Source organism: Pavona decussata, unplaced genomic scaffold (assembly GCF_977016875.1).
Source record: "Pavona decussata unplaced genomic scaffold, jaPavDecu1.1 SCAFFOLD_371, whole genome shotgun sequence".
Taxonomy (NCBI): domain Eukaryota; kingdom Metazoa; phylum Cnidaria; class Anthozoa; order Scleractinia; family Agariciidae; genus Pavona; species Pavona decussata.
Genome location: NW_028145747.1, coordinates 1,365,001 through 1,392,304, shown reverse-complemented (window position 1 = coordinate 1,392,304; position 27,304 = coordinate 1,365,001). Strand labels below are relative to the sequence as shown.

At 42.3% G+C, this 27,304-nt stretch overlaps 1 protein-coding gene across 1 annotated transcript in view; it reads left to right on the top strand.

Annotated features, from left to right (window-relative positions):
* The window catches only part of LOC146452399 (uncharacterized), an 81,766-nt gene that overhangs the window by 36,862 nt on the left and 17,600 nt on the right, over positions 1–27,304 (top strand). Inside the window, exons 15-33 of the mRNA XM_085097915.1 lie at positions 341–1,125; positions 3,271–5,195; positions 7,816–8,159; positions 8,989–9,315; positions 10,110–10,361; positions 11,844–12,023; positions 13,508–13,564; positions 14,431–14,582; positions 14,978–15,282; positions 15,979–16,137; positions 17,095–17,162; positions 18,371–19,648; positions 20,192–20,797; positions 21,044–21,422; positions 22,285–22,550; positions 23,729–24,040; positions 24,670–24,910; positions 25,669–25,823; positions 26,934–27,134. Of these exons, the coding sequence (XP_084954041.1) occupies positions 341–1,125; positions 3,271–5,195; positions 7,816–8,159; positions 8,989–9,315; positions 10,110–10,361; positions 11,844–12,023; positions 13,508–13,564; positions 14,431–14,582; positions 14,978–15,282; positions 15,979–16,137; positions 17,095–17,162; positions 18,371–19,648; positions 20,192–20,797; positions 21,044–21,422; positions 22,285–22,550; positions 23,729–24,040; positions 24,670–24,910; positions 25,669–25,823; positions 26,934–27,134 (7,992 nt within the window). The remainder of the gene's footprint in view (positions 1–340; positions 1,126–3,270; positions 5,196–7,815; positions 8,160–8,988; positions 9,316–10,109; positions 10,362–11,843; positions 12,024–13,507; positions 13,565–14,430; positions 14,583–14,977; positions 15,283–15,978; positions 16,138–17,094; positions 17,163–18,370; positions 19,649–20,191; positions 20,798–21,043; positions 21,423–22,284; positions 22,551–23,728; positions 24,041–24,669; positions 24,911–25,668; positions 25,824–26,933; positions 27,135–27,304) is intronic.

Genomic DNA, 27,304 nt, shown 5'->3' with positions numbered 1-27,304 from the left:
TATTTATTACATCTCTCAGTTAGTACGCGCGGTGTGATTGGTCAATTTTGCGGGCCGTATTCCACTGTACGGCCCGCTAGACTTCAACTAGTTTCCTTTCCCGCGCGCTCGATTAACCTCAGAGATAAAACAAATATCTTACTAACCTCGTTTTGTCGGTCCGTACTGTAAGTTACGGATCCTCGTTTTTTTTCCAGTTGATTTATGGCCCAAGTGCGAAATCAACGGCAAAAAACTCGGTTCGCAACTTACAGTACGGACCTCGAACTCGGTTAGTAAGGGCTATTTGTGTTCTTGTACAAGTGCCAAGCGTCTTCAACGCTCTCTTATTTCCTTGTAGCTTGAGAAAGACATGGATGATCTCAAGGAGAAGCATGAACACGAACTGAGCGAAAAACTGCTTCAACAACAAGAAGAGTTTGAACAAAGACGAGAGAAAGAGCTGCAAGAGCTTAGAGAGACGCATGAAGAGAACTTGGGAGAAAGCGAAACGGCCACGAAGGAAGCACACTTGAACGAAATGAACACTTTACGTAACAAGCTCATGGATGAATTCCGAGAAAAACTCGAAGAAGTTGAGCAAACTCTCTCAGAACAGCACGCGCAGGAGTTGGAAGAATTGCGAGATGAACTCGAAAAGGAAAGGGCTGAAGTTACAAGCGCTGCTTTGGATGATGTTGGAAAGAAGCACTCCGAAGAGATGGAGTTTTTGAAAAACGAGCAGGAACAACTGCTAGAACAAGCTGCGGAAACGAGAAGACGCTTGGAGAAAATGCACGAAGAGGAGATCCAAGAGATGAACGAAGAGGTTAAACGCGAAAGAGAGAAGCTGGCGCGCATGCGTGAGGACTTGGAAGGGACTTATGATGACACTGCTAAGGAGCATGCGCAACAATTGGAAAGCTTGCGGGCTCGGCATGATCAGCAGCGCGCTGAGATGAAGGAAAAGCACTTAGCGGAGCTGGAAAGTTTGAAGGCGGATTTCGAGAAGCGGCTTGTAGAACGCGACCAAGCGCACGATGAGGAAGTGGAAAGGCTTCGGTCTGGAACGGAACAGGAGAAGATGGAAAGAGAGTTAGAGCATGTGCGGGAGCTGGAAAAATTAGCAGAGGATATGGAGAGAAGGTAAAGCCCCGTGTAAACTATCAAACGTTTTCGTGCAACATTAGGGAGCTTAAGCAACGACGACGGCAACGGCAAAGAAACCGTCACCTGAAAATATCTCTTTAATTCGCTTGTGCTACTTCGCGATCATTTCAACGCGCTCAACTTTTACAAAAAAAGCACTATCCGGGAAGCAAATTGGTAGGACTGGCGTACAAGTTAAGAAAGAAAATGAAAAATTCACCGTCGTGTGTTCACGTTCTCCAAAAAACCTTAAATGTGGTCATTTCTCGTTGCTGCTTTGCAGAAGACGGCAAAGAAATGTACCAAAATGTAAAACGCTCGTGCAGAGCGATTGTTTTTGCTCATTAAACCTATTGTTTTGCGGCGTTGTCGTTGTCGTCGCCTTCGTCGTTGCTTGAGCTCCCTATTGTATTGTAAGGAAATGTTTTACTTTTAGCCGATCCAGTGCACGAAATTAAAAATATAAATTGGTATAATGAGTCCCTGTACATCACGTATACGAAAATGTTTGATCGTTTCGCTTGGGCTTAACAACTGAAGGGATAACTATAAAAAAAAATCAAGCTCAGATGGACGAAAGCCTGATAGGAATGGAATGAAATTGTTTTTAGGGTGCTGAAGTGACCAAGGCTTAAAGAAAATTGTTTGTCCTCGGCGGGATTTAACCCTGGGCTTCTGGATTACATCACCATCGCTCCAAAAAGTCACTGGTGGTAGGTTCAAATTCCGCCTAGGTCAAAGATTTTTCTTTTACCTCGGCAAAACCAAATTCTCTTCACAGGCCAGCACACTCGGGGAACTAGAAGGACAGCGGTCCTCACTGCCAACAGTCTAAAAAAAATGTCATTCCATTTCTATCACATTACAGTCAACTTCCTTTATTGTGGACACCCTCGGGACCGCGAGTTAGTGTCCTTAATAGCGAGAGTCCACAATAGCAGGAATTTATTTCAGTCAAACGTCTGTTATTTATTTTTGCCAGGGATTTAGCTGCTGTCCGTGTTGTCGGGGTGTCCGTAATAGCGAGGTTTCCGTAAGGCGAGAGTTGACTGTTCATGGGTGCAACGCAGCGTTCACACTTTTAGTGGACGAAATTCTCTTGCTTGTAATTAGGCGATATTTTTTTTTGCCACAGGAACATTACTCATTACAGGACATTACAGGAGCACAGTAGGCCCGTTTGGAGATAAAGGGCCTTTTTGTCACGAAAGTTGTCTCAAGATATTTCAACTTTTAATGCGGAACATAAGAAGTAACGATAAAGTAGCGGTGCAAAATTAATGTTTTGAAATATTGCTTAACCTTTGATAGCTTAGGGGTTTCGAGTTTGTGTTGCAGAATGATTTCAAATATAACCATGCTCGTAAGAGGTGTTTAGTTGTCAGGTCTCTCTGAAAAAGGAAGATAGCTTTTTCTTGGTGAAATTTGCGCGCCAAGTTTGACGCCCTGGGCCCAGTTGCTCGAAGCATGGTTAGCGCTAACCATTGGTTAAGAGGTATTAAAACCTATAGGTTGTCATGGCATTTAACCCGGGTTAGCGCTAACCATGCTTCGAGCAACTGGGCCCTGGTGGAAAGTTTACGGTTGTTACTAGAGTGGATATTTCAAAACAAAGGTTGGACACCTTTCGCTATTTACACAATGGTCATCTTATGATTTTTACACAACGGAAATTCTTACCTTACTTAAAAAGTCAAATTAGTGTACGCCTCGAACCCGGGCTATTTGCTTTGTATCTGCTATCTACATCCACTACACCAACGAGGGGTAGATGACGAAAATTGTAATTTTAAACTTAGTTCAGAACGTTAGCCTTGACAACAAATGACAGCTAACCGTTTTTAAAGCAGTGCTTAAGACTAAATTGTGTAGATCAGTGCTATACCCCTAAACAGATGTTCTCTACCTAAATGGAGCTCTATTCTCTCAGTTCCCTGCCTCGTCTACGTCTGGGCTATCACTATTAAGAATACTACATGGTGTAAACAGCGTAAGGTGTCCAGCCTTGTTTTGAAGTATCCATTCTAGGAGCAACCGAAGGTTTATGCCCCAAGATATTCTTGGTTGCAGTAATCCCACAATGCCGCACTGCAGAGTAAACCCTGGTTTATATCTTATCCTCTTTGTTTGTCTTGTCTCCAGGTACATATCCAAGGACCAACAACATGCCAGGGAAATAGGAGAACTACAGAGCGAACTGCTCAGGGTAAAGCAGGAGAAAGATAATGAACATTTCAGTGAGCTCCAAAGCACTGTAAAAGACCTCGGTGGAAAATACGAAGAAGATTTAGGAAAACTTGTGAAAGAGCTTCAAGACAAACACGAGCAGGAAATCGAGAGCTTAAAGCTTGAATATGAAGGCATAAAGGAACAAGATTTAGAAAAGTGTAAGATGGAGTTAACTGAACAACATGACGATGAGATTCGCTCTCTTAAATCGCGCCATGAGATCGAGATGGAAGATTTAAGGGGACAGTTCCAAGAGGACAAGTTGAAGGATTTCGCGAAGCTCAGTGCGAAATCAGCTTTGCAGAACGCGCAGGCTTTGGAAAAGATGCGGCTTAAGCTAAGCGCCGAGCATGAACGAGAAATGGAAGAGTTGAGGGTGGAGGGCCAAAAAGATTACGAACGAACGGCGCTTAGGTTGTCTGCTGATGTCGAAACCATGGAAATTGAACATCGGAAAGCGTTGAGACAGTTAAAAGCAGATTTGAACGAGGAGCATCAAAAGGAAATGGAGGCGTTACGACAGGAGTTAAGTTCGAAAGAAGAGCAGTTGATTGATCTTAATGATAGCCATGAAAAAGAGATAAGCGGCTTAAAGCGTCGGCAATACAGCGATCTGTTGGATGAAGTTTCGAGCGTGCGATCGGAGCTTGCTTTGCAAGCAGTACAACAAGTCGAAGAAGCGAAGTTAGAGATGGCGGAGGACAGTTCTAAAAAGGAAGCTGTTATTAAAGAGTACGAGGATAAAATACATGATATCCTGGAACTACACGAAAGACAGATTAAAGATTTGAGTATGGAATACGATTCACAGATAAAAGAGCTTAAAGAGGAGGTTGAGCTTTCTAGACAGTGGTTAACGAAGGACAGTATGAGCGACGAACGATCATTTGAACAGTTCGAAGCGAAACTCAAGGACATTAAGCAACATTATGAGGAAGAAATTGCTAGTTTGAAAGATAAAAACCAATCAATGAGCGAAAACAGAGAGGTTGGTGAGAAATACTTGTTAGAGGAAATGGAAAAATGCCGCAAACAAGTCGATGAGCTAGGAGCTAGACTGGAGACAGAACGAGAGCAGTTTAAGAACATTTACGACGGTATGAAAGTTTCCCATGAAGAGGAACTTTTGTCTTTAAGGAGCGAACTGGAGAGTAAACATGAAAAAGAGTTGAATGACGTGAAAGAGCTTTTCGCTGATAACGTTGAAGCTCTGAAAGAAGAACTTCTTGTTGCATCAGACGAAGCGAAAATGCAGCTTTTCACGGAAGAACTTGAGAAAAAGCACCAAGCCGAGCTCGAGTCTCTTAGAGAACGTCTTGCTGCAGAACATCAAAACGAATTGTTAAACTTTAAGGAGGAGATGAGTAACGAAGTTAAAGTACTCAGGGAACAAATGCTCGACTTGTCCGAGAAGGAGAAATTCGACGCTTTGAAAGAAGACTTGGAGAAAGACCACGAAAGCGAAATGGCTGCCTTAAGAGACGAGCTGGAAAGGCAAAACGAAGATGAGATTGTTAAACTCAAACAGGCGTTTGCTGAAGCATTAGAAGCGGTAAAAGTAGATCAATCTACCAAAGAAGAAGCGGAGCGTTTTTCCCAAGAACGGTACGCGCAACAAGTGGAAGAAGTAAAGAGCCAACTCGAAGCTCAGCATCTGCAAGAGATGGAGAGACTCAAAGAGGAGATGTTACATGAAGTGAAAACTCTTCAGGATCAGATTCAGCTCGCCGCTGACAAAGATGTGAAGGAAACGAGGGCTCGTCTGCAGCAGGAAATGAATGAGATGAAAGAAGAATTGGAGGCGAGGATTGCTGAAGAAAAATTGCAACTAACAGAAGGTATGAAAAGAACCTTTTGTAAAATTTGCCTTTACCTTTAGGCAATCATACCACAATGCAAATACCGTAATCTTCTACTAAGACTACAATCGTCAGCAAATGGGTAAATGTTTAATAACAATAATTTCAATTAGTATGTACCACACAAGTGAATAGTGCTTTTCGCGCGCACTGATTGGCTAGCTCGGAGGTGATTAGCCAAGTACTATTCACCTCCGAGCAGCCTAAGGGAAACAAGATGGCTTCCCGTTTCGCCACGGTCACTTAGTAGGAAATTATTTCGATAAAAGAGACGGCCATTACAAAAAATACAAAAATGGTAACAAATTTTGGTTTGACGGCATTACGTGGTAGGTTATTTAATCTTTCAAACCTCATATTCTAAGGCAAAAAATAAAAATATAAGGCATTGTTTACGAAAACTGTCGAGCACTATAATTTTAATATAATGTAAACAATGAAACATCTAATGTTTTGCAGTGTGGTTTCAACAAGAGGACAAATTTCACACAACAAACAAAGAAAAGACACGTAGCAACTAAACAAGTGCCTCCAGAAGTTTTATTTGTCCGCAAGAAAGCGAGACGGAACTTTCTACAATAATAAATCGCTTACCGCGCGGCACGCAAGATTTTAAAACTTCCCACCATTTGTTGGTATACTGTCAAGAATAAACTAATTTTTGGTCACTAGTTATTCAGCTTGTGTGGCATGTACTAAAACAATTATTCACCTCAGTGTCGGTGAAAGTGATGGATATTTACCTCGCCGCTTCGCGGCTCGGTAAATATCCATCACTATTAACCTCCACTTTGGTGAATAATTGTTAACTATTTTCAAGGTGTTAAAAAATCTAAACATGATTGTTCTACATAGTCGATTTGTAAAACCCTACTTTTGTTTCTCGGTATTAAAACGAAGAGCTCGACAGTTTCATCAAGATTCGTGCCGTCTTGAATAGTAGTGAGCTTACGCAACAGGACGGCTGAGGGAAGGGGACGGTGAAATATCGTTGTGTGACCAACAAGACATCTTAGTGCCATCACATTTTTAAGCGATTTTCGACTAAAACTGGTGTTCTCTCTTCTGTGGCAACCTGAAAACCACGAGCGGTAGGAATGTTACAATCTAGAGTCATGAATACTTGGCCGTTACGTTGGTCACACAAGCACAATTTTGCCGTCCCACCACATCAGCCGTCTTGTTGCGTAAACTCGCTAGTGTCTCAGTTTTGAACGAAGTCCTGTTAACTGTGATAAATTAAGAGTCCTTTGGATTTCCCCAAAACAGAACAACAAGAAGTTAAAGATAACAAGGACAGTGCTTCATTTATTTTTCATCGCGAGACACAGGGCCAACTTAATTGATCATCTTGCCACCAAGATGCTCTTTCTGTGCAATCGATGCAGAAACGATGTTTGCCCAAAACTCGTCTTTTCTCCGCTTAAAATTTTTTGTCTGAACAGGAGGTGTTGACAATTTATGAAAATCCGACATCAAGGCTTATGAATCATTCTTTTTTTGAGCCTTGAAGAACGCCTTAGGCTCTTGAAATTTCATAGAGAAAGTCTCATTTTTTTAAAACGAAACATGTAAAACTTGGCATGAATGAAATCGTATATTTCCCAAGTCTTGTTAAAATGTCAATGTAGATTTGTGTCAAAGAAACAAAGGCCTTTTAAGCATTTTTATATGCCCCACAATTGATTCTCTTTCAAAACATCCTCTCTGGGGACCTAAGTTAATAGGATTAGCAAATAATTTTTGTGCATCTTCTGTCTGCCTTGTAAGAAATTACAATCACAATAGTAGCTTGTGGTATTTTCAGATTTGCATCCTTAATTACAACCAGAAGCAATGCTAGAAAAAGTAGCAAACACACGGATATTCTTGAGCAATTTATCGGTCTGTCGATGTGTATTCCTGGTCTCTTAAGTTAGACGGTGTTTAAAACGAACGTAGTGTACTTATGGAACAGAACTCGGTCTGTGGCAAATGCGAACTTGAGCGATTTGAAGTCGGCCATGAAACCGCGTAAATGTTTGACCATGTTCAGACGAATTTGTTGAGTTCATATATGAAATCCTGTCAAAACGTGTAGCCTTGCGTTTACAGTATCGTCGAGAATTCCGATTTGTTTGGATCGATAGATTGTTGGGAGCTCTCGCTTTGCCGAATGACTGCATCAATTTTTAAGAGGTATTTGTATTTTTAGTAGTGTAAATTCTACTAACTGTTCTTCTCTTCATTAACATGTGAGTTGGAAATTCAAATCGAATTTCTTACTCTCGTTGAACATTTAAGGATCTGTCGTTTACAGGTCTTGAGGTTTCATTAAGAAGTAAAACTGTTTAGAAGCGGCAATTGTCTAAGCTTCCATTTCAAGCGCTAAAATTAAATAGAACGCGATAAAATTATCGCTGCGTTTGCATTGTTTTCATTCTTTCTGACATTTCGATTCACACTTATTTTCGCTTTGCTCATTTCGCTGCACAATGAAGCTCCTACCGCTATAGAAACGGCTTATATACACGTTATAAAGTGATCATATCGTACCGGAATTGATACACTCGTGTGTACATCCCATAACGTTGGGCCTTTTCGCTCTCTTTTCTCTCAGAACACCGAACTGCAATGGCGCAAGCGCAAAATGAACAGGAAGCCCAACACATTAATGACATTGAAGTTCTACAGAAGAAACACGAAGATGAACTCAAGATTCTTCAGGGGCGATTCAATGAAGAACTGGCTGCCGAGCGAGCTAAGCTTGAGGAAGAGAAAGAGGCAGATCTTGCACGCCTGCAGGAGGCGCTCAGCGGTAACCTCAGCCAACAGCAGGAGTTACAGTTACAGATGCTGAAGGAACAACACGATCGTGAACTCGAGGCTGTCCGAGAAGAACTGGTGCGCACTCACATGGAGAAGTTCACTGAGATGACGGCTCGATTAGATTCGGAACACGAGGTCTTCTATTCCGTTTGTTTGTTTGTTTGTTTATATATAGCTATTTCTATTGAATAGAGGGATTCAGTTTCAGCTATTTAAGGACGGTGCCTACTTTTGTTACTGCGCATACGTTCTGCGCATCTCGAGATACTCGGGTTTCCTTTGGGTGGTGCTACTAATACAGGGATATTTTTGCGCGGTTTAAAACTATGCGGAGAAAGCAGAACTTAGTAAGTGCCTTTGGTATCCAAAAAGAAAATTTGGGTTAACCATGCATTTTTCAGAGATCATAACGCTTCAATTTGGAAAAACGCCATACATTGCTTTGTATTTCAGCACTTTTTAGAATTATTGTTTCTTAATTCTCTCTAAAAAAAAAAAATGCGTGGTTACACCCAATTTTCTTTTTGGATTTCAATAGCCCTTGCTAAGATCTGCTTTTCCCGCATAGTGACTGCGCAAAAATACCTCGGTATTAGTAGGCACTGTCCTTAATATAGATTTTTTATGCGTTTCAGTTTCAAGATCCAAAGATTGATTCTCCTCACTGTTCCCACAGATTTATTTTAATGCCACTTGTGAGAATTTAATAATATATCTACTATATCGCTGATGATTTGATTTATTCTCCTCACCCTTGTCCTTTGCAATAAATCTATGCTGTTAGGAGAAAATATAGGTTGACCGCTGCACGCTGAGCGTGTCTTTTTTGGAATTACAATTAATGTAGTTTTTTACCGTCAGCCAAATGTTCGGACCTTTTTGCTTAAATGATTTTTTAGCCCCTCACTTGCTTCAAAGAGCTTAGTCGCTAGCTAATAAATAACCTGGAACTTTTACTTTGAAGGCGGATCTCGAGAGAATGAGAGAGTTCACCCGCGATGAAATGTCTCAGAAATTCGGAACAGAATTGGAAGAAGCCAAAGAGGTAGCTCGCTACGAACTCGAACAAGAACACTTGGAAAATCTGCGGCAACTAGAGACAAGCCTGGGACAGAAGCACGAGGAACAGCTACGCGGATTGGCTGAACTGCAACAGAAGCACGTGCAGGAAATCAACATCCTCAAGGCTAGTCACGTGGCGGAAGTAGAAAGACTTAAGAATGAGCTTGCGCAGGCGCACAGCGAACAGCTTTCCGCTGTGAGTCTGGATGCCGAGCGAGAAGTTTCCCAGGTAACCGAGAAGTGTCTTGTATTACTATTGTATAGGCAATGCCATTGTGATTTTATGTAATTTCTTATATGGAGACCACGCATCTCGATTTCAGTGCTCGAAATTAGCGGTCGATCTGTCGTCCGAGACGACTAAACTGTTTATCGGGCAACCATTTTTTCAGTAAAATGTAAAGCCTGGTTGTCCGAGAAGAAATGGGTTGTGTGTCAGAAATGAAACGTTACCTTAACACAACAATACTTCTTCACATTGAAGATCAAGTTTTTTCTAGAAACGCTCTGGCTGATATTTTGACCCATGGTACTCTTGAGTTTCGAAGCATTTGTTTAGCGTTTTCTATCATGGGAGAATATCATTGGTATTGGTATTGATATATAAAGTTACCAATACCAATACCAATAGCAAATTGGACTGGGAGAGAGCGGCGTGAAAGGGGGGGGGGGGGGGGGTGAAAGAGTTGGGTACCTTACTAAAAACATCTGAGGTGGGGCCGGTTAGATTTAAAGCTAGAAGCTTGTGGGGCCGTGTAATCAAACAAATATTTTAAACAGAACAGAAACTCTTTAAAATCCCAACTGGCACTTGGGCTTACCAGTTGGCTATCTACAAAGCGTGGCCGAGGATTTGAACAGGGGACCACCCCGAAACAAATCCAAGGTAGTGGTCATTGAGGGGACTCGAACCTGGGGCCTCCAGATTACGAGTCCGCGCCTCTAACCACTTGACCACGTCACCTCAGAGGTTTGACGGTAAATCTGGCAAGTGTAAAAATTAGATGTCTTCTCTTCCATCAGTTTAAAGAAGAGTTAGATGAGGCTCACACTAAAGAGATGGACGCATTCAAAGAGGCGCTTGAAAGAGAGAAATCCAGAGTACTGGCACTAGAGGCTGTGCAAGTGAGCATGCAGACTGCGCACCGTGACATCGTGTCACGCATGCAGGAGAACTTTGACCAGGAGATGGAGGGTGTGAGGAACAAGGTGGATTCTGCGCACGGCGAACAGGTGCAAGAGCTACAGGGCTTGCTGGAGGAAAGGCATAAAATGGTGGGCAGAGAGATTAGTGTTGTGTGATTTGAACTGATGTGAGACTATTACAAATGTAAAGTGTACGTTTCTCGAGTTATGAGGAGTTATGTCATGAGATGCTAAGAGCAATAGCTGGTTATGACTAGGTGTGGCCGTCTATGGTTTCTCCGGACCCATGGCAAGGCTATGAGGCTGTGCAGAGCGGAACACATGCATATGAATGTTTTGCAAAGTTATGTAAAGGCACCGTTTACACATTCGATTTTTGTGCAATTTTTATCGCACGTTTCATTTAATGCAACTTTTGTCGCACTCAAGTTGCAGCTGTAAATCGCGTGTGTGAACCAGTGGCGATGTCAGCGTTTTTATCACCTAGCCCGCTGAACAGGCGTTTTTTTCTTTTTTTTTTTTTTGCGTTGTTCAGGCGAGCGGAGGCAAGCGCGAGGAAAGCGCGAAATGCTGCCACGAGCGACGAGAGGGGGGTCTCGCGCTTTCCACCGCTCGCCCGAAAAACGCAAAAACATAACGCCTGTTTTGCAGGCTATTTTTCACTGCGTTATGGCGAGGGTTTTTAACATGTTTTAAACTTGATACTTCAAATATGAGAAAGCGTACCTCGCTGAACACGCAGCTGGTGCTTCGTGCTATTTGACTGTAGTGAAGTACGATAATGTTGCATCAAAATTCGCACGTGTAAACGGGTGTAAGGCTGTGCCTATTTCAAGTAGAACAACATTTAACAGTTATCGTGCGATATCATTGTAATGTAGGATGTAAAATCGCGCGGAATATCGCCTGATACTTAGGGGATATTCCGCAAGATTGAGCAGCCTGCAGGATAATTGTTTTCTTATTCAACACATTGATAACAAAGCACAGTTTTATTGCAGAAAATTTGGGGACGATCTTCCGAGGTCGTTACTTGTTTAAAGCGCAGTCATTTTTTCCCCACATACGAAATTACGTGGATCCCAGGATGTCTGTTGTTCGGACGACGAATATTCAGTACACCATAACCATATTTGGGCAGTGTTGAAGGCCGATTTAGACGGTACAACTTTTGCTTACGACTGTCGCATGCGATTTCTAGAGCGCGCGCTGCTCGCGTCATGCAAAAAGTCGCACACAACTCTCGTAACTCAACATTGTCTATACCTACGATTGTCGTAGGGTTTTGAAACATGTTTTAAAATCCTACGACATTTTTTGAGACGTACACAACAGTCGTAAGCAAGTTGTAAGTTTGATTGACACGAAACAATTCGTGTCGTAGGCCTGTCGTAAGCTTGCCACATGCGACAAAGTCGTACCGTGTAAATCGCCCTTAAGCAATGTGTTGAATAATAACCTGTGATATGTACAACCACAGAGCTACGTAAATCTAGAGCTGTATGCACGGCTAGGAAGAGTTTTTCTGGCTGTCTGCGGGTAGATACAGGGCATGTACGTATATTGTAATGCAGGATGTAAAATTTACTCTCTTGTTCTTGATCTTGGTAGGAGCTAGAACGTGTTAAGTCGGAGTTACTTGTCGCAGAGGAGAAAGTTGCAGCACTTGAAGCTCAGCAGGCCAAGGCAGTTGAAGAACTGGAGCAGCAGTTCCGCCATGAGATGGAAACACTGCAAGAATACCTGAAAAGCCAAGAGAAGGAATACATAGCAGAAATCGACGGAGCAAGGGTAGGGTTCCCTGTTACCATCATCTTTGCAGCCTTTGGTTTTAAGCAATCACATACTTTGTTTTGTTCGTCACAAGAAACCTTTGGGTTCATGTACCCTTCATATCTTCGTTGCCACGAATTACCATCTAAGCCACTCACGACCCGCCCCGTCTGGCCTCGTAGCCCAGTCGGTAGAACTTCGGGGATCAAAATCCGGGGATCGTGGGTTCGAATCCCTTGTAGTTTAACGATATTTTGTCTTTACCTCATGTCGACCACATTTTCTCAGTAGGAAATGAAGTGGTTTTTTTTTTCCAGCGCTTAACTTTACACTGTAGAGTTAATTCTCTGATTTTCACATGGGTTTTAAGGACTCGATTTATCAAGCTGTTTGAAGGGAGTAGGGAGCTTAAGCAACGGCGACGGTAACGGCAACGAAAACGTCACCTGAAAATATAACTTCATTTCATTTGTGCTGCTTCGCGATTATTTCAACTCGCTCAACTTTTACAAAAATGACGAACTGTCCAGGAACCAAATTGGTAGGAGTGGCTACAAGTTAAGAAAGAAAATGAAAAATTCACCGTCGTCCGTTGACGTCATCCACCGAACCTTAAATGTGGCCATTTCACGCTGTTGTTTTGCAGAGGACAGCAAAGAAATGTACCAAAATGTAAAACGCACGTGCAGAGTGATTGTCTTTGCTCATTAAACCTATTGCTTTGCGGCGTTGTCGTTGCCGTTGCCGTCGTCGTTGCTTAAGCTCACTAATATCTAGACTTGCTGCAAGTCGACGAGGTCGCTAAACACAAGCGTCTGACCTTTTCCAACAACAACAAACTTTATCTACCCGAGAGTCTACAAAAAGCCTTTACAATGGTACCCCGCCTTACGACCACCTCGTTATTACGACCATTTTCTTATGCCCCGAACGAACTAAAAGTCCTGTCTTAACCTTAGTTTTGCACCCTCGTTAATCCGGCCACCCCGTTATTACGACCACATTTTCACGACCCGAAGGTGGTCGTATTAACGGGGTTCCACTGTACAATGTAACACAAGAGACGGATTGGAGAAGGAGCGCCACGAAGTTCTCGGAACGGCTGACACGATTGGCTGGGAAAGCAATAAAATCAACAAAAGCAACTGAGCAACCCTATGGTTTTTTTTGAGAAAGTCGAACATGAATTTCAAGCATAGTTTCTAAATATTATGCTCTTGTACTTAAACAGCAAAAGCTGACACCCACCTTCAGCTGCAGGCTGTAGAGTCACACCAGTCCCTGCAGCTCCACCATAGACTATCCCACAGGCCGCAGACCGTTGTCTCCTGATACAGAAGGTCGCCAACTCAAACAACAACTACGACTCATCTTGTCTCGAAATAACTTCATAAATCCGATTCCAGACAACTACAAATTGCGTCTAGTTTATTTCAGGAGAAAATCTCTTTGTTATGTTTACATTGATCTGTCGTTTAACAATCGCTGTCTCTTACATTTAGGACGAAAATGAAAAGCTGCTGAACAAGCTTCAGGAGAAACAATCCCTTGTCAAGGAGGTACGTATTTCAACATGGTTTTGTATAGTCTTGGAAGTTGGAAAGCTGTTGAATTTTACCAGTTGTCTCTAGAAGTCCGCGAATTCAGCCAGGACCTTGTGAAATTCTTATAATTTTTTTATGCCTTGCACGGAAAAACCCTTAAAATGCAGATGTATCCCTCGCACATTTTAGTAAACCAATCATAAATCAAGCTTTTAAGGCGAAACTTTTCAGCTTCCATAAGATATGGTGTTTTTTGTCCGTAAAACGTTTTTGTATTTTGTTTGGGCAAAACTATATGAACTATTTTAAAGTGTCCATAGTCAATACAGTTAAATGAACATTTAACCAAGTCAACAACCACGAACTTAGCAGTCCTTTCTCGTCAGCGGTCTAGTTAGCGAGTGCAGGCTTCATAGTACGTCATCGCTTGGTTGTAGCGTGGCGTTCTAGTCCTTGAGTGTTCGTAGCGTGATTTTAGCGTTTGCAACCTTCCACTTAAAGGAAGTATGTCACCCAAGGCGCATGCGCGCGTTGATGAGAAGCACTTTGAAATCATTGGCCCAACTTTTACAAATACCGTCGGAGAGTACAGGAAGCTGTTTTCATCTGTTTGAATCGCGGTCATCGTCGGAAAGTTAGCTGAATTTTTTATTTGCAATCGTTCTTTAGTAATTACAGAGGCTGTTTGTTCGGATATTTTTGAAAGCTTTTGCAATGGCGGAAAAGCAAAAATCCCGCGACGAGTTGTACGCAAATTAGTCTCAACTGGACTTTACTGCGCATGTGCCCCAGCTGACATAGTCAGTCCCTTAAAGCGAGGAAGTTAGTTAATCCGCTCATATTTCCATAAATTAAAATAAGAGCTTTTTTCTTTGTTTTAGATGGAAGCTGAACAAGCTCGTCTCCAAGACGACCTCCAGCGACAAGCGGACGACTTCAACGTAGTATTAACACGGCGTGACCGGGAACATCGGGAGGAAGACAATCTCGCCACCATGCTCCGCTCCGACGCGGAGCGACTCTCTGCTGAGAGGTGAGGAGAATTTTAATTGTATCATTTTTTTTAATGTCGTTCTTAAATAAAAGATATCTACAGTCTTTGGAAGCTTTCGCCAAAAAATCTCTCGGGAATGGTCATTTCGTTTATAGCCACCAAACAGCTGCTTTAACCCTTGGGTAGAGTGGGTAGGGGAGTTTTCCTCAAGGGAGCTTTGCAGCGTTTTAAACAACGTCTGCTGTTCCTTCGCTTCCCCTGGTGTAATTTTAAAATCATAAAATCGCTGCGAAACCCTGGTTTTCTCAATACACGGGTGATTTTGGAAACAAAACTCCTCATCGAAGGTAGCTGATTAATGGGAGCTAATTTAACTAAAAGAGTTTTTTTTCCTGTGGTCAGTTGGTTAATTGTAACATGTTATTTTTCGCCAGAAATGCGTTGCAACGAGCAAACGACCGGCTTCTGAAGCTGCTATCTGACGTGGTCAAACAAGCTGCCTCTACCGAAGAGACGATAAACAAACAATTAGAGGACCTCATACAAGAAACGAGTCAAAATGAGGAACAGCTTACACAATATCCCATGCAAGAACTGGAATCAGGGACCTTGTTCGAATCCCAGATTCCAACAGACTCATTCCGTCGCCCAGCGAGCTTGTTTCCGGGTGGTGTGTTAACGTCCACTCCGGCTGCGGGTCCAAGTGCTGCTGCAACTAATTTCGGGACACCAGCCGGAGGTAAAAAGCTCCTTGTACAATCCAGTAGACCTCCGCCGATAGCCACCTCTCTAGACTTTCTCATAGTTCACTGAACTTCGCTCTTAGTAGGGAGCTTAAGCAACGGCGACGACAACAGCAACGCCGCAAAACAATAGGTTTAATGAGCAAAAACAATCGCTCTGCACGTGCGTTTTACATTTTGGTACATTTCTTTGCCGTCCTCTGCAAAACAACAACGCGAAATGACCACATTTAAGGTTTTGTGGAGAACGTGAACGTACGACGGTGACTGAATTTTTCATTTTCTTTCTTAACTTGTACGCATCTCCTACCAATTTGGTTCCTGGATAGTTCGCCATTTTTGTAAAAGTTGAGCGAGTTGAAATAATCGCGAAGTAGCACAAATGAAATAAAGATATATTTTCGGATGACGTTTTCGTTGCCGTTGCCGTCGTCGTTGTTTAAGTTCCCTAGTTTCTTTTGCTGTCCGAGAGCATAAGTTCTGTTCGAAAATGACCGTTGTGTCATTGTTTGACTGCACACTGTTGTTTTCTGTTTTCCTCAATTACTGTTTTGGTTAATTAATAAAGAAAAGCTTCAGATCTAATAGAACATGTTTCGGAGCACAGCGGATACAAATGATATCGGGAAAGTATTTGATCAGTCGATAAATCGGGCGATTATTAATGTACAACCTCCCTTTTCACTGATTAGGTGCCGCCGCCGAGCTGTCTGAATCAGACGATAATACGCTGACCAGTAAGACTGACTTATCCATGATCAGTGATGAAGGGCTTGAGTTATCCCAGCGACAAACAGATACCATCTTTCAAGGACCGAGCTTAGACGAGCAAGCGGAGGAGCTTATTATAGGTACAGTATATGACTGTCAGTGCGCAGGCGCTGTGGTGTAGTGGTTAAGACCTCTGACTTTCCATCGGAAGATCAAAGGGTCGGTAGCGACAAGTGCGTGACATTGTCTCTTATGTTTCGGGTCACGTGGTCCGAGCGAAAAGCGTCGTCTGTCTCGGATACGTCACTGAAACGAATTGACCGTGGGGGCCTGAGAGAAAGCCGTATATGTACTAGGGCAAGGTACCGGCAACATACTACTGGGGTAACACTGCGATGGACTAGCATCAGATCGGCCGGGGGGGGGGGGGGGGGGAGTAAAACTCCTAGTTACCTCATACTATGGTTAACCTCGGAATAGAGCACCAATTATCCCTAGCATGCCGGTTTTGGTTTGAAGAGAGGGTCCGTTGGCACTGTTTAGACTTAATAGAATGCCCAGTATCATCGTGAAATGTTACTTGCTGATCTCATCCATTTTGTTTCTGTTGTCTGCTTGTCAATCTGTTTGTTGCTTTCTTTTCCTTCTTTGTTATCTTAAAGGACGGTGCCTCCTAATACGGAAGTATTTTTTGCGCAGTTTATGACTCTGTAGGAAAAGCAGATCTTAGTATGGGCTACTGGAATCCAGAAAGAAAATTGGGGAAGAGAGGCGTTTTTTAGAGATAATTAAACAACATTTATTCTAAAAAGCAGTAAAATACAAAACAATGTTTGGCCTTTTTTTTCCAAATTGAAGCTTTATTTTCTCTGGAAAATGCATGGTTACCCCCAATTTTCTTTTTAAATACCAAGAGCACTAGCTAAGTTCTGCTTTCTCCTCATAGTTTTAAGCCGCGCAAAAATATCCCAGTATTAGTAGGCACCACCCATAGGAAACCCGAGTATCTCGAGATGCAGAGAACGTATGCGCAGTAACAATAGTAGGCACCGTCCTTAATAGGTTCTCTAGTGATCCGATGTTTCGTCTTTTTTTAGATTCTGGCGTTAGGGTCCGGGCTGCTGCTCAAAAGCTCTTAGAAGTGGTCACCATGATGACGAAGCAGGTACAGTTCTTTTTTTCATACAAGAAATAATAAATAGTGTATCATCGTATAATCCAATTCCAGTTTTGATTGGTTTAGCGGCCATGGGATATCAGCCAATATACCATGCCTGATAAGTTATCTTTTGGTTGTTCTTGCAAATCGAAATCAGCAAGATCCTTGTAGCAATAGTTGCGATTGTTTTTAATGAAACAATTATTGCTCGAGCGCGCGTTTGATGTGAGATGATAGATAGCCAACTAGGCGGCTATATATTATACACTCAATGTATGGTCCTGAGGGAAACAGTTAGTTTTGTTTTCTCGAGAGTCCATCGTCTTGGGAAATATCAGGACTCGAGGGAAAACAAAACTAACTAGTTGCCCGAGGGACCACGCATTAAGTGCTTTGTTATATATTCAGACTTTCCCTTCAACAATCACAGCAAAACAAACAAACAAACAACTGAGAGGGCAACAACTGCGGTCGGGATACATTTGTATTTGAACAGGGGCACGTGACCAAGAGTCAACCAATCAGAGTGCTCGTTTTGTTGAGTGAAGGTATAGGTATATAACAATTTTAAATGTCACACTCAGGTTAGAAACGGACAGCCTACTAAAGAAAGCACCACTTATGGAATTTTGTACAGACTGTAAATTCGTCTGCACATGGCAAATAAAAATTGCGGAATCCCACGAGTATGCGGTTCGGCGGCGCCTGGGTCATCGTTGTTTTAAATTTCTGATCGAGGAAACAGTGACGAAACAATGTTTAGTCACCAAATTTACAGAAACAGTTACAACTATTTAGATTGTTTACATTTGAAATTTGCCTCTACTAGTTATCTTGTAATTAGTAACTTGTTGATCAAGAGCGCCCTTAAATTGAGTGTCGAAACTTGGCGCCGGTCACATGTATTTGCTTCGAATTCTGATTGGATCTTTGCGCTGTTTGTATCTCCTGATTTGCCAGAGTTGTTACTTTGCTTTTGGTTTAGTGACCTGGCCTTAGATTGGAAGCGAGGTTGGGGTGAATTGTTTTGATACAAACCTCACTGCTTTTCATAGGTAAACTAAAACTAGTTAGCGTAAGAACAACATTATCTACTCTTTTTAAAGCAGTGAGATTTGTATCAAAACAAGGTCACCCCCAACCTCGCTTCCAATCTGGAAAATCCACAACTGGAAAATGGGCTAATGGGTGATTTCTCTATGGCTTGTTTCTAGTGGAATCAAGCTCGCTCCGCCCAGAAAGAACTCCATGATGTTACAGCTCAACGCAACGAGGAGCTTGAACAAGTGTTAGCTGCACAGGAGAATTTGATGGCGCGTCTGAAAGAAGAATTGGAAGAAAAAGAGCGACTCCAAAATGAACTGAACAAAGCTAATGAGCAAATGGAAGGAATGGCGGTTGAAAATGATAGGTTGCAGGAAGAAATTAAACCTGATGACACCCAGGAAAGAGAGAAAGCAGAACTAAACGAAAAATGCCAAGAAATGGAAAAGGAAAATCAAGAACTGAAATCTAAAGTCGAAACAGTTGAGAAAGAGTTAGAGGAAGCTAAATCTTACGAGGAGGAGTTGGAGAAAGCCAAACAGCTGCTAGCTTTAGAACTGGAAGCACTGCAAGAGGAAGGAAGAATGCGTCTTGCCCAAGAAGTAACTGATAAAAAGCAAGAGCAAGACGGTTACGAGCGCGAGATGAACGCCTTGAAAGAGGAGAGAGATGAGCTAGCGGAAGAGTTGGAGACGCTGAAGGAATCTGGTGATGACCTCTTGGAAGAGAATGAAACGCTAAAGGCAGCGGTGGATCATATCGCTGAAGAGAACAAAGAGCTGAAAGAGAAGGTCTTGAAAATTGAGGCTCAGAGACTCGACGAGCTTGATGGCCCCGAGGAACTCAAATCCAAAGTAAAGGAGCTTCGCGAAACATGCGAGGGACTAAAAGAAGAGAAGGAGATCCTTTCTGCGAAATTGTCGTCTTTAGAGAAGGAGGCTAACCGATCACAAATGACAGGCTCTGAAGGGGAAGTGATTGAGGAGAACGATCGCCTGAAAGGAGAGGTAGGAAAACTACGAGAAGACATCTCCGAACTGCAGGAAGAGAACGAGAAACTTAAAGACGCCATTGAACAATTTCGAGACGCAGTTCAGACTCTTTGGGACGAGAAGGAAGAGCTAAAGATTGCGTTGTCCAGAGCGAAGGGAGAAGACACGACAGAATTCGATGAGTTGCAACAACTGAAAGCGCAACTTACGGAGCTCGCGGAGAAAAACGAAGACCTGGCAGCGAAGCTTGAAAGTTCTGAACTCGAGCAGGAAAACAAGAGAGAATTGCTTCAAAAGGCTCAGGTTCATTTGGAGAAAATTCCAGTGTTGGAGGCGCAGGCCAAGGAACAACACGAGCTTGTAAATCAACTGAGGCAAGAGAAGGAACAGGACAGACAGGAAATTGCCAAGCTACAACGATCTGCCTCACTGCAGATGGATGCACCTTTAATACAGGTTTTTAAAATTCTCTTATATTTGAAAATGCCACACAATCTTGGGATCAAATAATAGGTTTATTGAGCCAAGTGTATGCCCGCAGGGAAAGGGGCGAGGTAGCTTAAATTGACAGCTGCTTGGTTTCGTTAGTTCTGACTAAATAGCTCTGTGCACTGATCGCGCATTTCATTTAACAGGCGGTTCTAGTGTGGTATCACTTCCTGCCGCGAAGCTAACAAGTGATTTATTTATTTATTGATTGATTGATTGATTGATTGATTGATTGATTGATTGATTGATTGATTGATTAATTGATTGATTGATTGAAGAAGATTGTAAAGAGATTGGGAATGGAACGGAACGAAATCTAAACAGAACAGAAAGAGATCGCAAAGAGTTCGTAAATATATCAACTAAAAAGATTGTAAAGAAGTCGTAAAAATACCGAATTGATTGATTGATTGATTGATTGATTGATTGATTGATTGATTGATTGATTGATTGATTGATTGATTGATTGATTGATTGATTGATTGATTGATTCTTTTCTCCCTTCAACAGGTTACGACTGTGGAAACTGTCGAAGGAGGAATACATGGCGAGGAATTATGGGGAGTGGAGGGACAGTCGGATGGCGGGGAGTCTAAACAGGAAGGAGAAAATACGCGGGAACTACAGAATAGAATTCACGAGCTCGAGGAAGAGATCGAGAAGTACAAAAAAGCTCTGGAAGAGAGCATACAAGAACCAGAAGCAAACAGGCTCATGGAGTTGGTTGAACAGGTCAACGCAGAGAAAGATAACTTGACGAGCAAATGCCAAGAGTTGGAGGGAAAACTAATTGCTGATGGCCAATCCAAGGAGGAATTGCAGGCCGTTATCAAGGACCTAGAAACACGACTGAAGGAATCAGAACAGAACACGAAAGAGTTAGACAAGGAATTAGGCGCGAAATCGCAAACAGAGTTAAGCATGCTAGAGCAGATAAAAGAGCTGCAGGATGAACTGACGAAGGCATTGGAGGCTTTGAAAGATGCACACGAGTTGAAGGAGAAGCTCCAAGAGGACCTGGAAACTAGCGAGGAGACGCAAAGGGATCTGGAGCGAGAGAAAGGAGCGGTGCAGAAACAGTTGAATGATACTTTTCTCCAGATCTCCGCGCTCAAGGTGAGCTCACGCCAGATACTCTATTCTAAAATCTTTTCAGTTTTATTTTGGCGAGTATAAAGAGATGCGCAACCTCTACTGACTGGACGTCTTGAATAAAAACATTCTGTAATACTCATTTAAAGTAGAACATGTTTCCTGCTGGTCTTCTTATGATAACTGAATACTTCGTCTTTTTTCTTTTCTGATGGAACTTTAAAGCGTTTACCATTTTCTTTCTTTATTATACCTTTTTCCCTTCAACAGGAGCAGCTTAACCGAGTCAAGCACGCAAATGGAGAGGAGCGCGACGAAACCCCGACCCCCGTCCGAATGCTCCGAGACGAGCGCGAAGCTTACGATCGGAAGGACGAAGAATCCCGAGCGTTGGCCGAGCAGTTGGACGCTTTCAAACAGGCCCACGACAAGAAAGAGGAAGATCTGAAAAACCTGGCCGAGCAAATGGAAGAGATGAACCAGATGATGGAAGAACAACAGAAACTGCTGGAAGACCAACATAATAAACTTAAGGAGCAGGAAAACTTGATCAACGATCGGGAAGAACGCATGAAGGAGCTGGAGAAACTTGTAGAAGAAAGCAAAGAGGAAGCGCCCAAGAAAGAAGAGTACGACAAAGCGTTGAAAGGTAACCATTTAGTTTAGGTATATATGTTATTGAAATAGCATGAGAAAATTGCAGACCAAACACACGGTAAATGGAAACACAGTTAACTTTTGAACATTCTCCCGAAAACGCAAACCAAAGAAGAACCCATCTTAGCGGTCACATGCTTATTCCAAACGCTCAAGAATCAGAATGCTTCCCTCCCCTTGGATCAATGTCAACCATATTATAATTTACTACAGAGGACACAAATGTTTGTGGGTTTTTATTCTTAGAGATTTTTCACTGCCCTCCTAATGACTAAAGTCGCTGAACAAATATTTGATCAATAATTTAGAATTCCGTACTTTGATTTGAATACCTTGTTTCAGAAATTAATGATGTGTGCGACGCGTAAAGGCACAAGCGTTAGTTTAAGAAGAATACTAGACGTCTGCGTTTGCGTCAGTTTTCTTCGTTAGGGAGAGTTTAGCCTTCTCACCTGCGTTGGTTTTCTCCATTTTAAACTAATTTCCTCTCAGTTTGCGTTCAGAAACACAAGCGTTAATTTCACAATAACACAAGGATTAATTTCCAGTCGTAGGGTAATTGCTTAAGGAGGCATCGTAAGCTAGTGGTAAGGGCGGCAGACTCCCCAGGTCCAAGGTTCCAAGTCCCGCTCTGACTAAGGCCACGCGTTGTAAATAGCCAACTGGTTTGCTTTTCAACGGTTGGGATTTTTAGAAATGTCATGTCTAGTTTGTATATTTATTTCACTGATTACAGTGCTAAATTCTTCGTTCGTTCGTTCGTTCGTTCGTTCGTTCGTTCGTTCGTTCGTTCATCCATTCATTCATTTATTCATTCATTCATGATCTTATTCCTGTTTTGGTATCGGTTGCAGATAGTCAAGATGCCTTGATTCAACAGCAGAAAGCGCTGGAAGAGCTTAAAGGAAAGGTGAAGGAGTTAGAACAAGCGTTAGCAGCCAACGAAGAGAAATTACGAGAGAGCGAACAACTAATCGCTTCAAAAGAGGAAGAAACAAAACAAAAAGACGAGGAGTTGAACATGAAAGGAGAAGAGATTAAAGTGTTGAAAGACGAGCTGTCTCGAGAGATGGCCGAGAAAGAGCGAGAAACGAAAGCGGAAACGCTCCTCACAAAACAGGTCAGTTCTAGACCGGAAGTGACGTAACAGAGCGCGCGTGTTTTGTCATGATTCTACAATACTCTCGCGCTCTCCTTTCTCTGTTTGGGTAACGGTTGCTATGTTGTAAAAAAAAAAACCTGAACGTGGATGTTTTTCTCGAAAGTATGAAAGGGAGATTAGTTAAGCGAAAACGTCATTTCAGGCATTGCAAAAATCCGGTAAGAGAAAATTAATTTAATTCCTAGAGTTATTCTCTAGCACAGCTTAAACTTATTGTTGTTGCTTTTGTTGTAGTTTTCGATTGATGTTTCAGTAATGTTGCCGAAGCAGAAGTTTGATTACAATTTGGTTGCATCAGAGTTTCCATAATCTTGACTAGCGCACAGGAAATATATCTTCTTTCAGATGGTTTCATGTTTCAATTTAGAAATGTACTAGCGCAAAACTGATTTCGACACCTGATACCTCCCCACGTTCAGCACAGTACGCACGCGTCGTTTTTTTCCACGAAAGTTCTCTTTCAGAAACGAAACTTCTTTGGCTTATATTTCTAAAACGCGTCACTTCCCAGACTTCAAATTTGGCGGACAGGTTTCTTTTTATACGCGCTGCAAGGTCACAATAAATTATTACAGTCTGAAAGGGTCACCTTAGCCTCCAGTAACACCTTAAAGATGTTGCTTGTCCCAGTAATATTACCACCAAAAATTACCTTGTAAAGTTATTTTCTGTCATACAGTACCGTGCAAAAAGTTAGTTGACAGTCCCTTGAAACTCGAACTTCGGGACTCGATCCTCGAAACTCGAAAGCTTCGAGTATCGAGGCTCGAGTCGAGCGCATCGAGTTTCGAGACAAGAAAACAAAGACATTTTCGCGTGATTAGCTTTTCACACATCTTTTCTCAAGTAGACAAATTGCAACGAGAAAGTTCAAATTAACTTGGTATGCCGTTAAGTTCAGTTCATAGTTAAATTGTCCTTCTCGACATCAGTTGTGTTTTTTCTGTAAGTAATCCGTTATTACAAACCTATTAGCGAGGACAAAAATTAACTCTTGTGGAAGAAATCGCTTTAAATAAATCGCAAAAGTTTAATCCCGAAAATCTCGCTAATGCACGAGGTAGAAACCCTTAGCCCAAAAACATTTAGTGAATTAAAGGAAGTAGCTATCATTGAAATTTCTCATTCGTCTGCAGCTGGAAACAATGAACAAGGAATTGGAACAAGTCCAGGAAGCCGTGCGCACTAAAGAAAACGAGAAAGAGCAGATTCGACGAAATCTTCTTGCCGAGTCACGCCAACTGGCCGCTCTGAGAGCTGAAATGGACCAATTGCGTGACAGATTCAAGTCCCAAGAGGCCAATCACGCGGCTGCTGTAGCTGACCTGCAGAAGGCTCACCAAGATGAAGTGAACTCACTCAACGCGGAATTGAAAACCGTCCAGAGGGGGGTACCCTCGGGGGCCGAGGATGCCATGAGTCCGAGCCAGCAGATTGCCTTTCAACAGGTGAGTCGTCCGTTGGCAGAAATCTCTTGTTATTTCAAGTCTTCAAATTAGCAGTAAACTGTTTCAATGGCAAGCAACTGAAGTATCTGCTTTGGTCGGTAAATGAAATATCTTATCCCCTTAATTTTGACCTTAAACTCATTTAAATAAATCAGGAAACACAGTACTGACACATCGATCACACAAGCGAAGGAGCAGGGATGGCGCAATTGTGAGAGCACTCACCTTCCCCCGCCAATGTGGCCCGGGTTCGATTCCCGGACTAGGGTTCATTTGTGGGTTGCGTTTGTCGTCAGTTCTCGTGTGATTTTCGTCTGATTCTGAAGAGTGACCCGGCCCCAATTAGTGCTCTCTGCTAAAATATCGAAAAAGTGAATCTCGTTTTCATTTTTTCTTCTAAAATCGTATTTGAACCCTTTTTCCTTTGAATAGCTACATGGAAATGTTTATGGGATAATTCACGTTGATAGTACATCAGTGTGCAGGCTGAAGTCCTTTGAAAACGGAACGCGAGATGAGAGGAACACAACAAACACAATTTGTTGGAAATAAAAAAAATTAGTGTAATCAAGTTCAGTTTTTTTAACTAGCCATAGTTAACTTGCCTTTTATTTGTCGTTTCATTTAAGAAACTAAAAAGCATGGAAGAAAATCTTAAACGGCAATACGAAAACCAGCTGGCAGCCGTGAAAGAGAACGAAGAACAGAGACGGCAGAGAGACGTGAAGCAAGTCAAGGATGAGCTGGAGATGGACAACCTGGCGAGAATGAACAATCTGCGGGAAGAGCTTCTTACTACACACAATGATCAGGTGAACAGAATGCGGCAGGATCATCAACGAGAGATTGAACGGCTATTGAGTATATCAGGTTGGTATGCTGCAACAGTACGCACCGTATTATAGGAAACTAAACCGTTTGTTTCTTTCACATATACCACTTATCGGCATTCATATGCTTGCAGTATGCAGGATGTTTATCACATGATCCTACTGGCCTTAGCTCGCACGAATCACCTGTAGCTCAGTGATAGAGCACCCGAACTAGTAATCGGAAGTTCTTAGGTTTGACTCCTGATGGGAGAAGTCAGGGGTTTTTTTCCGAGTATGTCTGTGTCGCTGACTCAAAAACACACGGAATACCCATCCACAAACCGAGGTTTAAACACAGTACGCACCTAAACACAGAAAATTTAGACTTTCAGTCGCCTTGATTTTTCTCATTTGGAAACTATAGGTTTGATTTGCACGACATTGTCACGCGCGCAAAGTTGTCTACGTCGTCCCTTACCCAACTTTGTGACGCAGCCAAAGGCAAGTCCAAAGTATTCGAACCCCGGCTCGAAGGCCATACAAATTCGGTGACGCAGTGTTGTCGGACAAGCGGTGACGTCAAGTAAGAAAATGATTGCAAGCGACTATTTGGGCCGAAAAATTAGGGGGTCGCAATGAGAAAGAGGAGGAATTAACAGTTTGTCGAAAGGGAAGGAGGGGTGGGGGCTCCATTGTACATATCAACTCTAGTCCAGCTTTTTTATTCTGTTGGAGTTCCCCTTTTAATTTCATTCATATCTTTGACACATTTATCACTCCATTTCTTTTATTATTTTTTTTTTCTGTCCATGTTAGGTATCGAATCCGCATCGCCTGATGTGCGCAGGCGCTTAAGCTCAGCGCTGGATGAGAACGAGCGGCTGGACAATGACCTGGTTGGTCAGCTGGTACGGCAGGCTCAGATGAAATCCCCGGCTACTTCACCTCGGAAATCACAAACTACCATTGAGGTAAAATAATTTGTAAAACATGCAGCGAGACTGATTTCCCTAGTGAATTAGTGATGGCGTCCGCTATTAGTCCCACGGACTCATGAGCAGGCAGACAGGCAGGTCGAATGTACCTTCACCAATGAAAAAGGGTAGATGTTCCCACTATAACAAAACCACATCACGTGGGCCCATCACGTGCAGTTAGTGACATGCGCAACGCTGCTAAGTTTCTGCTAAGTTTCTGTGCCTGTCCTTATCTCACTCCGATTCCTCCATGTAAAATAAGCATAAACTCTTCTGAAATACGCGCATTTTTTTTTTTTTTTGCCAAATGCTTGGTTTTGGGTTACTGGCGTGGTCAAAGGTAAAAAAAAAATTGGAAGAACCATTTATCTAATGGTTCCTGAAACATTTTATCGCCAAATCATCTAGTAAACTCACAGAGTCACTAAGTCTTATCAGCTTTGAGCTCTTGAAGTCAAATCCTTACCCTTGAAGGACTTTTCTTATTTTTACGTTTGACCGCGGTTAAGGATTTGAGTCGAGTACCTGTAAAGCTTGGGGTAGCTAGGTGAACTTCCACCATAAACAGTGCATCTACATTTACTCAATTTCGTTGTTGTTTGTTTGTTTGGCTGGTTGGTTGTTTGGTTTGTTGGTTTTGTTGTTGGTGGACGTGTTTGTTTGGTTTTTTGTTTTGTTTTGTTTTGTTTTTTTTGATAATCTCACAAGTGGGAACTACACTTGCATTTAGTTACTTGTTCACTTGTTTTTTAGGCATAATTAAGCAATAATAAAAGTGCTAAAATACAAAACAATGTATGGCATTTTTCGATAAGTGAAGCTTAATTTTCTCTGAAAAATGCGTGGCTGCCATTAATTTTCTTTTCAGATATAGATTCCAATAACCCCTGCCAAAATCTGCTTTTCCTCCGTAGTTATAAACCGTGCAAAATACCTCTGTTTTAGTTAGCACCACCCTTTAGAAACCGGCCTTTTGCCGGACCATTCCGAGATGCGCAGAACGTCTGCGCAGTAGCAAAATTAGGAACCGTTCTTAACACTAGGAAATTTTTTCTTCATCGTAACCGTAGTTTAATAAAATCCCTCTATTCTGTGTTGCTCCAGGGTCTTCTTAACAATCTTCATACCGAGGCTGAAACTATCCAGTCTCTGGTCAGTGCAGTATCAACTCCAGCTCAGGATCGTTCACTTGAAAGCCCGGATGTTGCGGCTCTGCAGTCATCTTGGTCAGCGGAAAAACAAGCACTGCTTGAGGCTGTCCAATCCTTAAAGAATCTTCTTGCGCAAACTCGAAAGGCCTCCACGGTAAGAAGTAAATTCTAAGGGGCGATCTGAATCATTTGCAACGTTTTAAATGGTTGGTCGAGAGGACAAAAGAACGAACAACAGAGCAATGCTTCCAGCCTTAAAAAAACAATGCAGCTGCAGGTTATAAGGGTCCAGTGAAAATAGAGCTTTTGAAAGGTGCAGGTTTA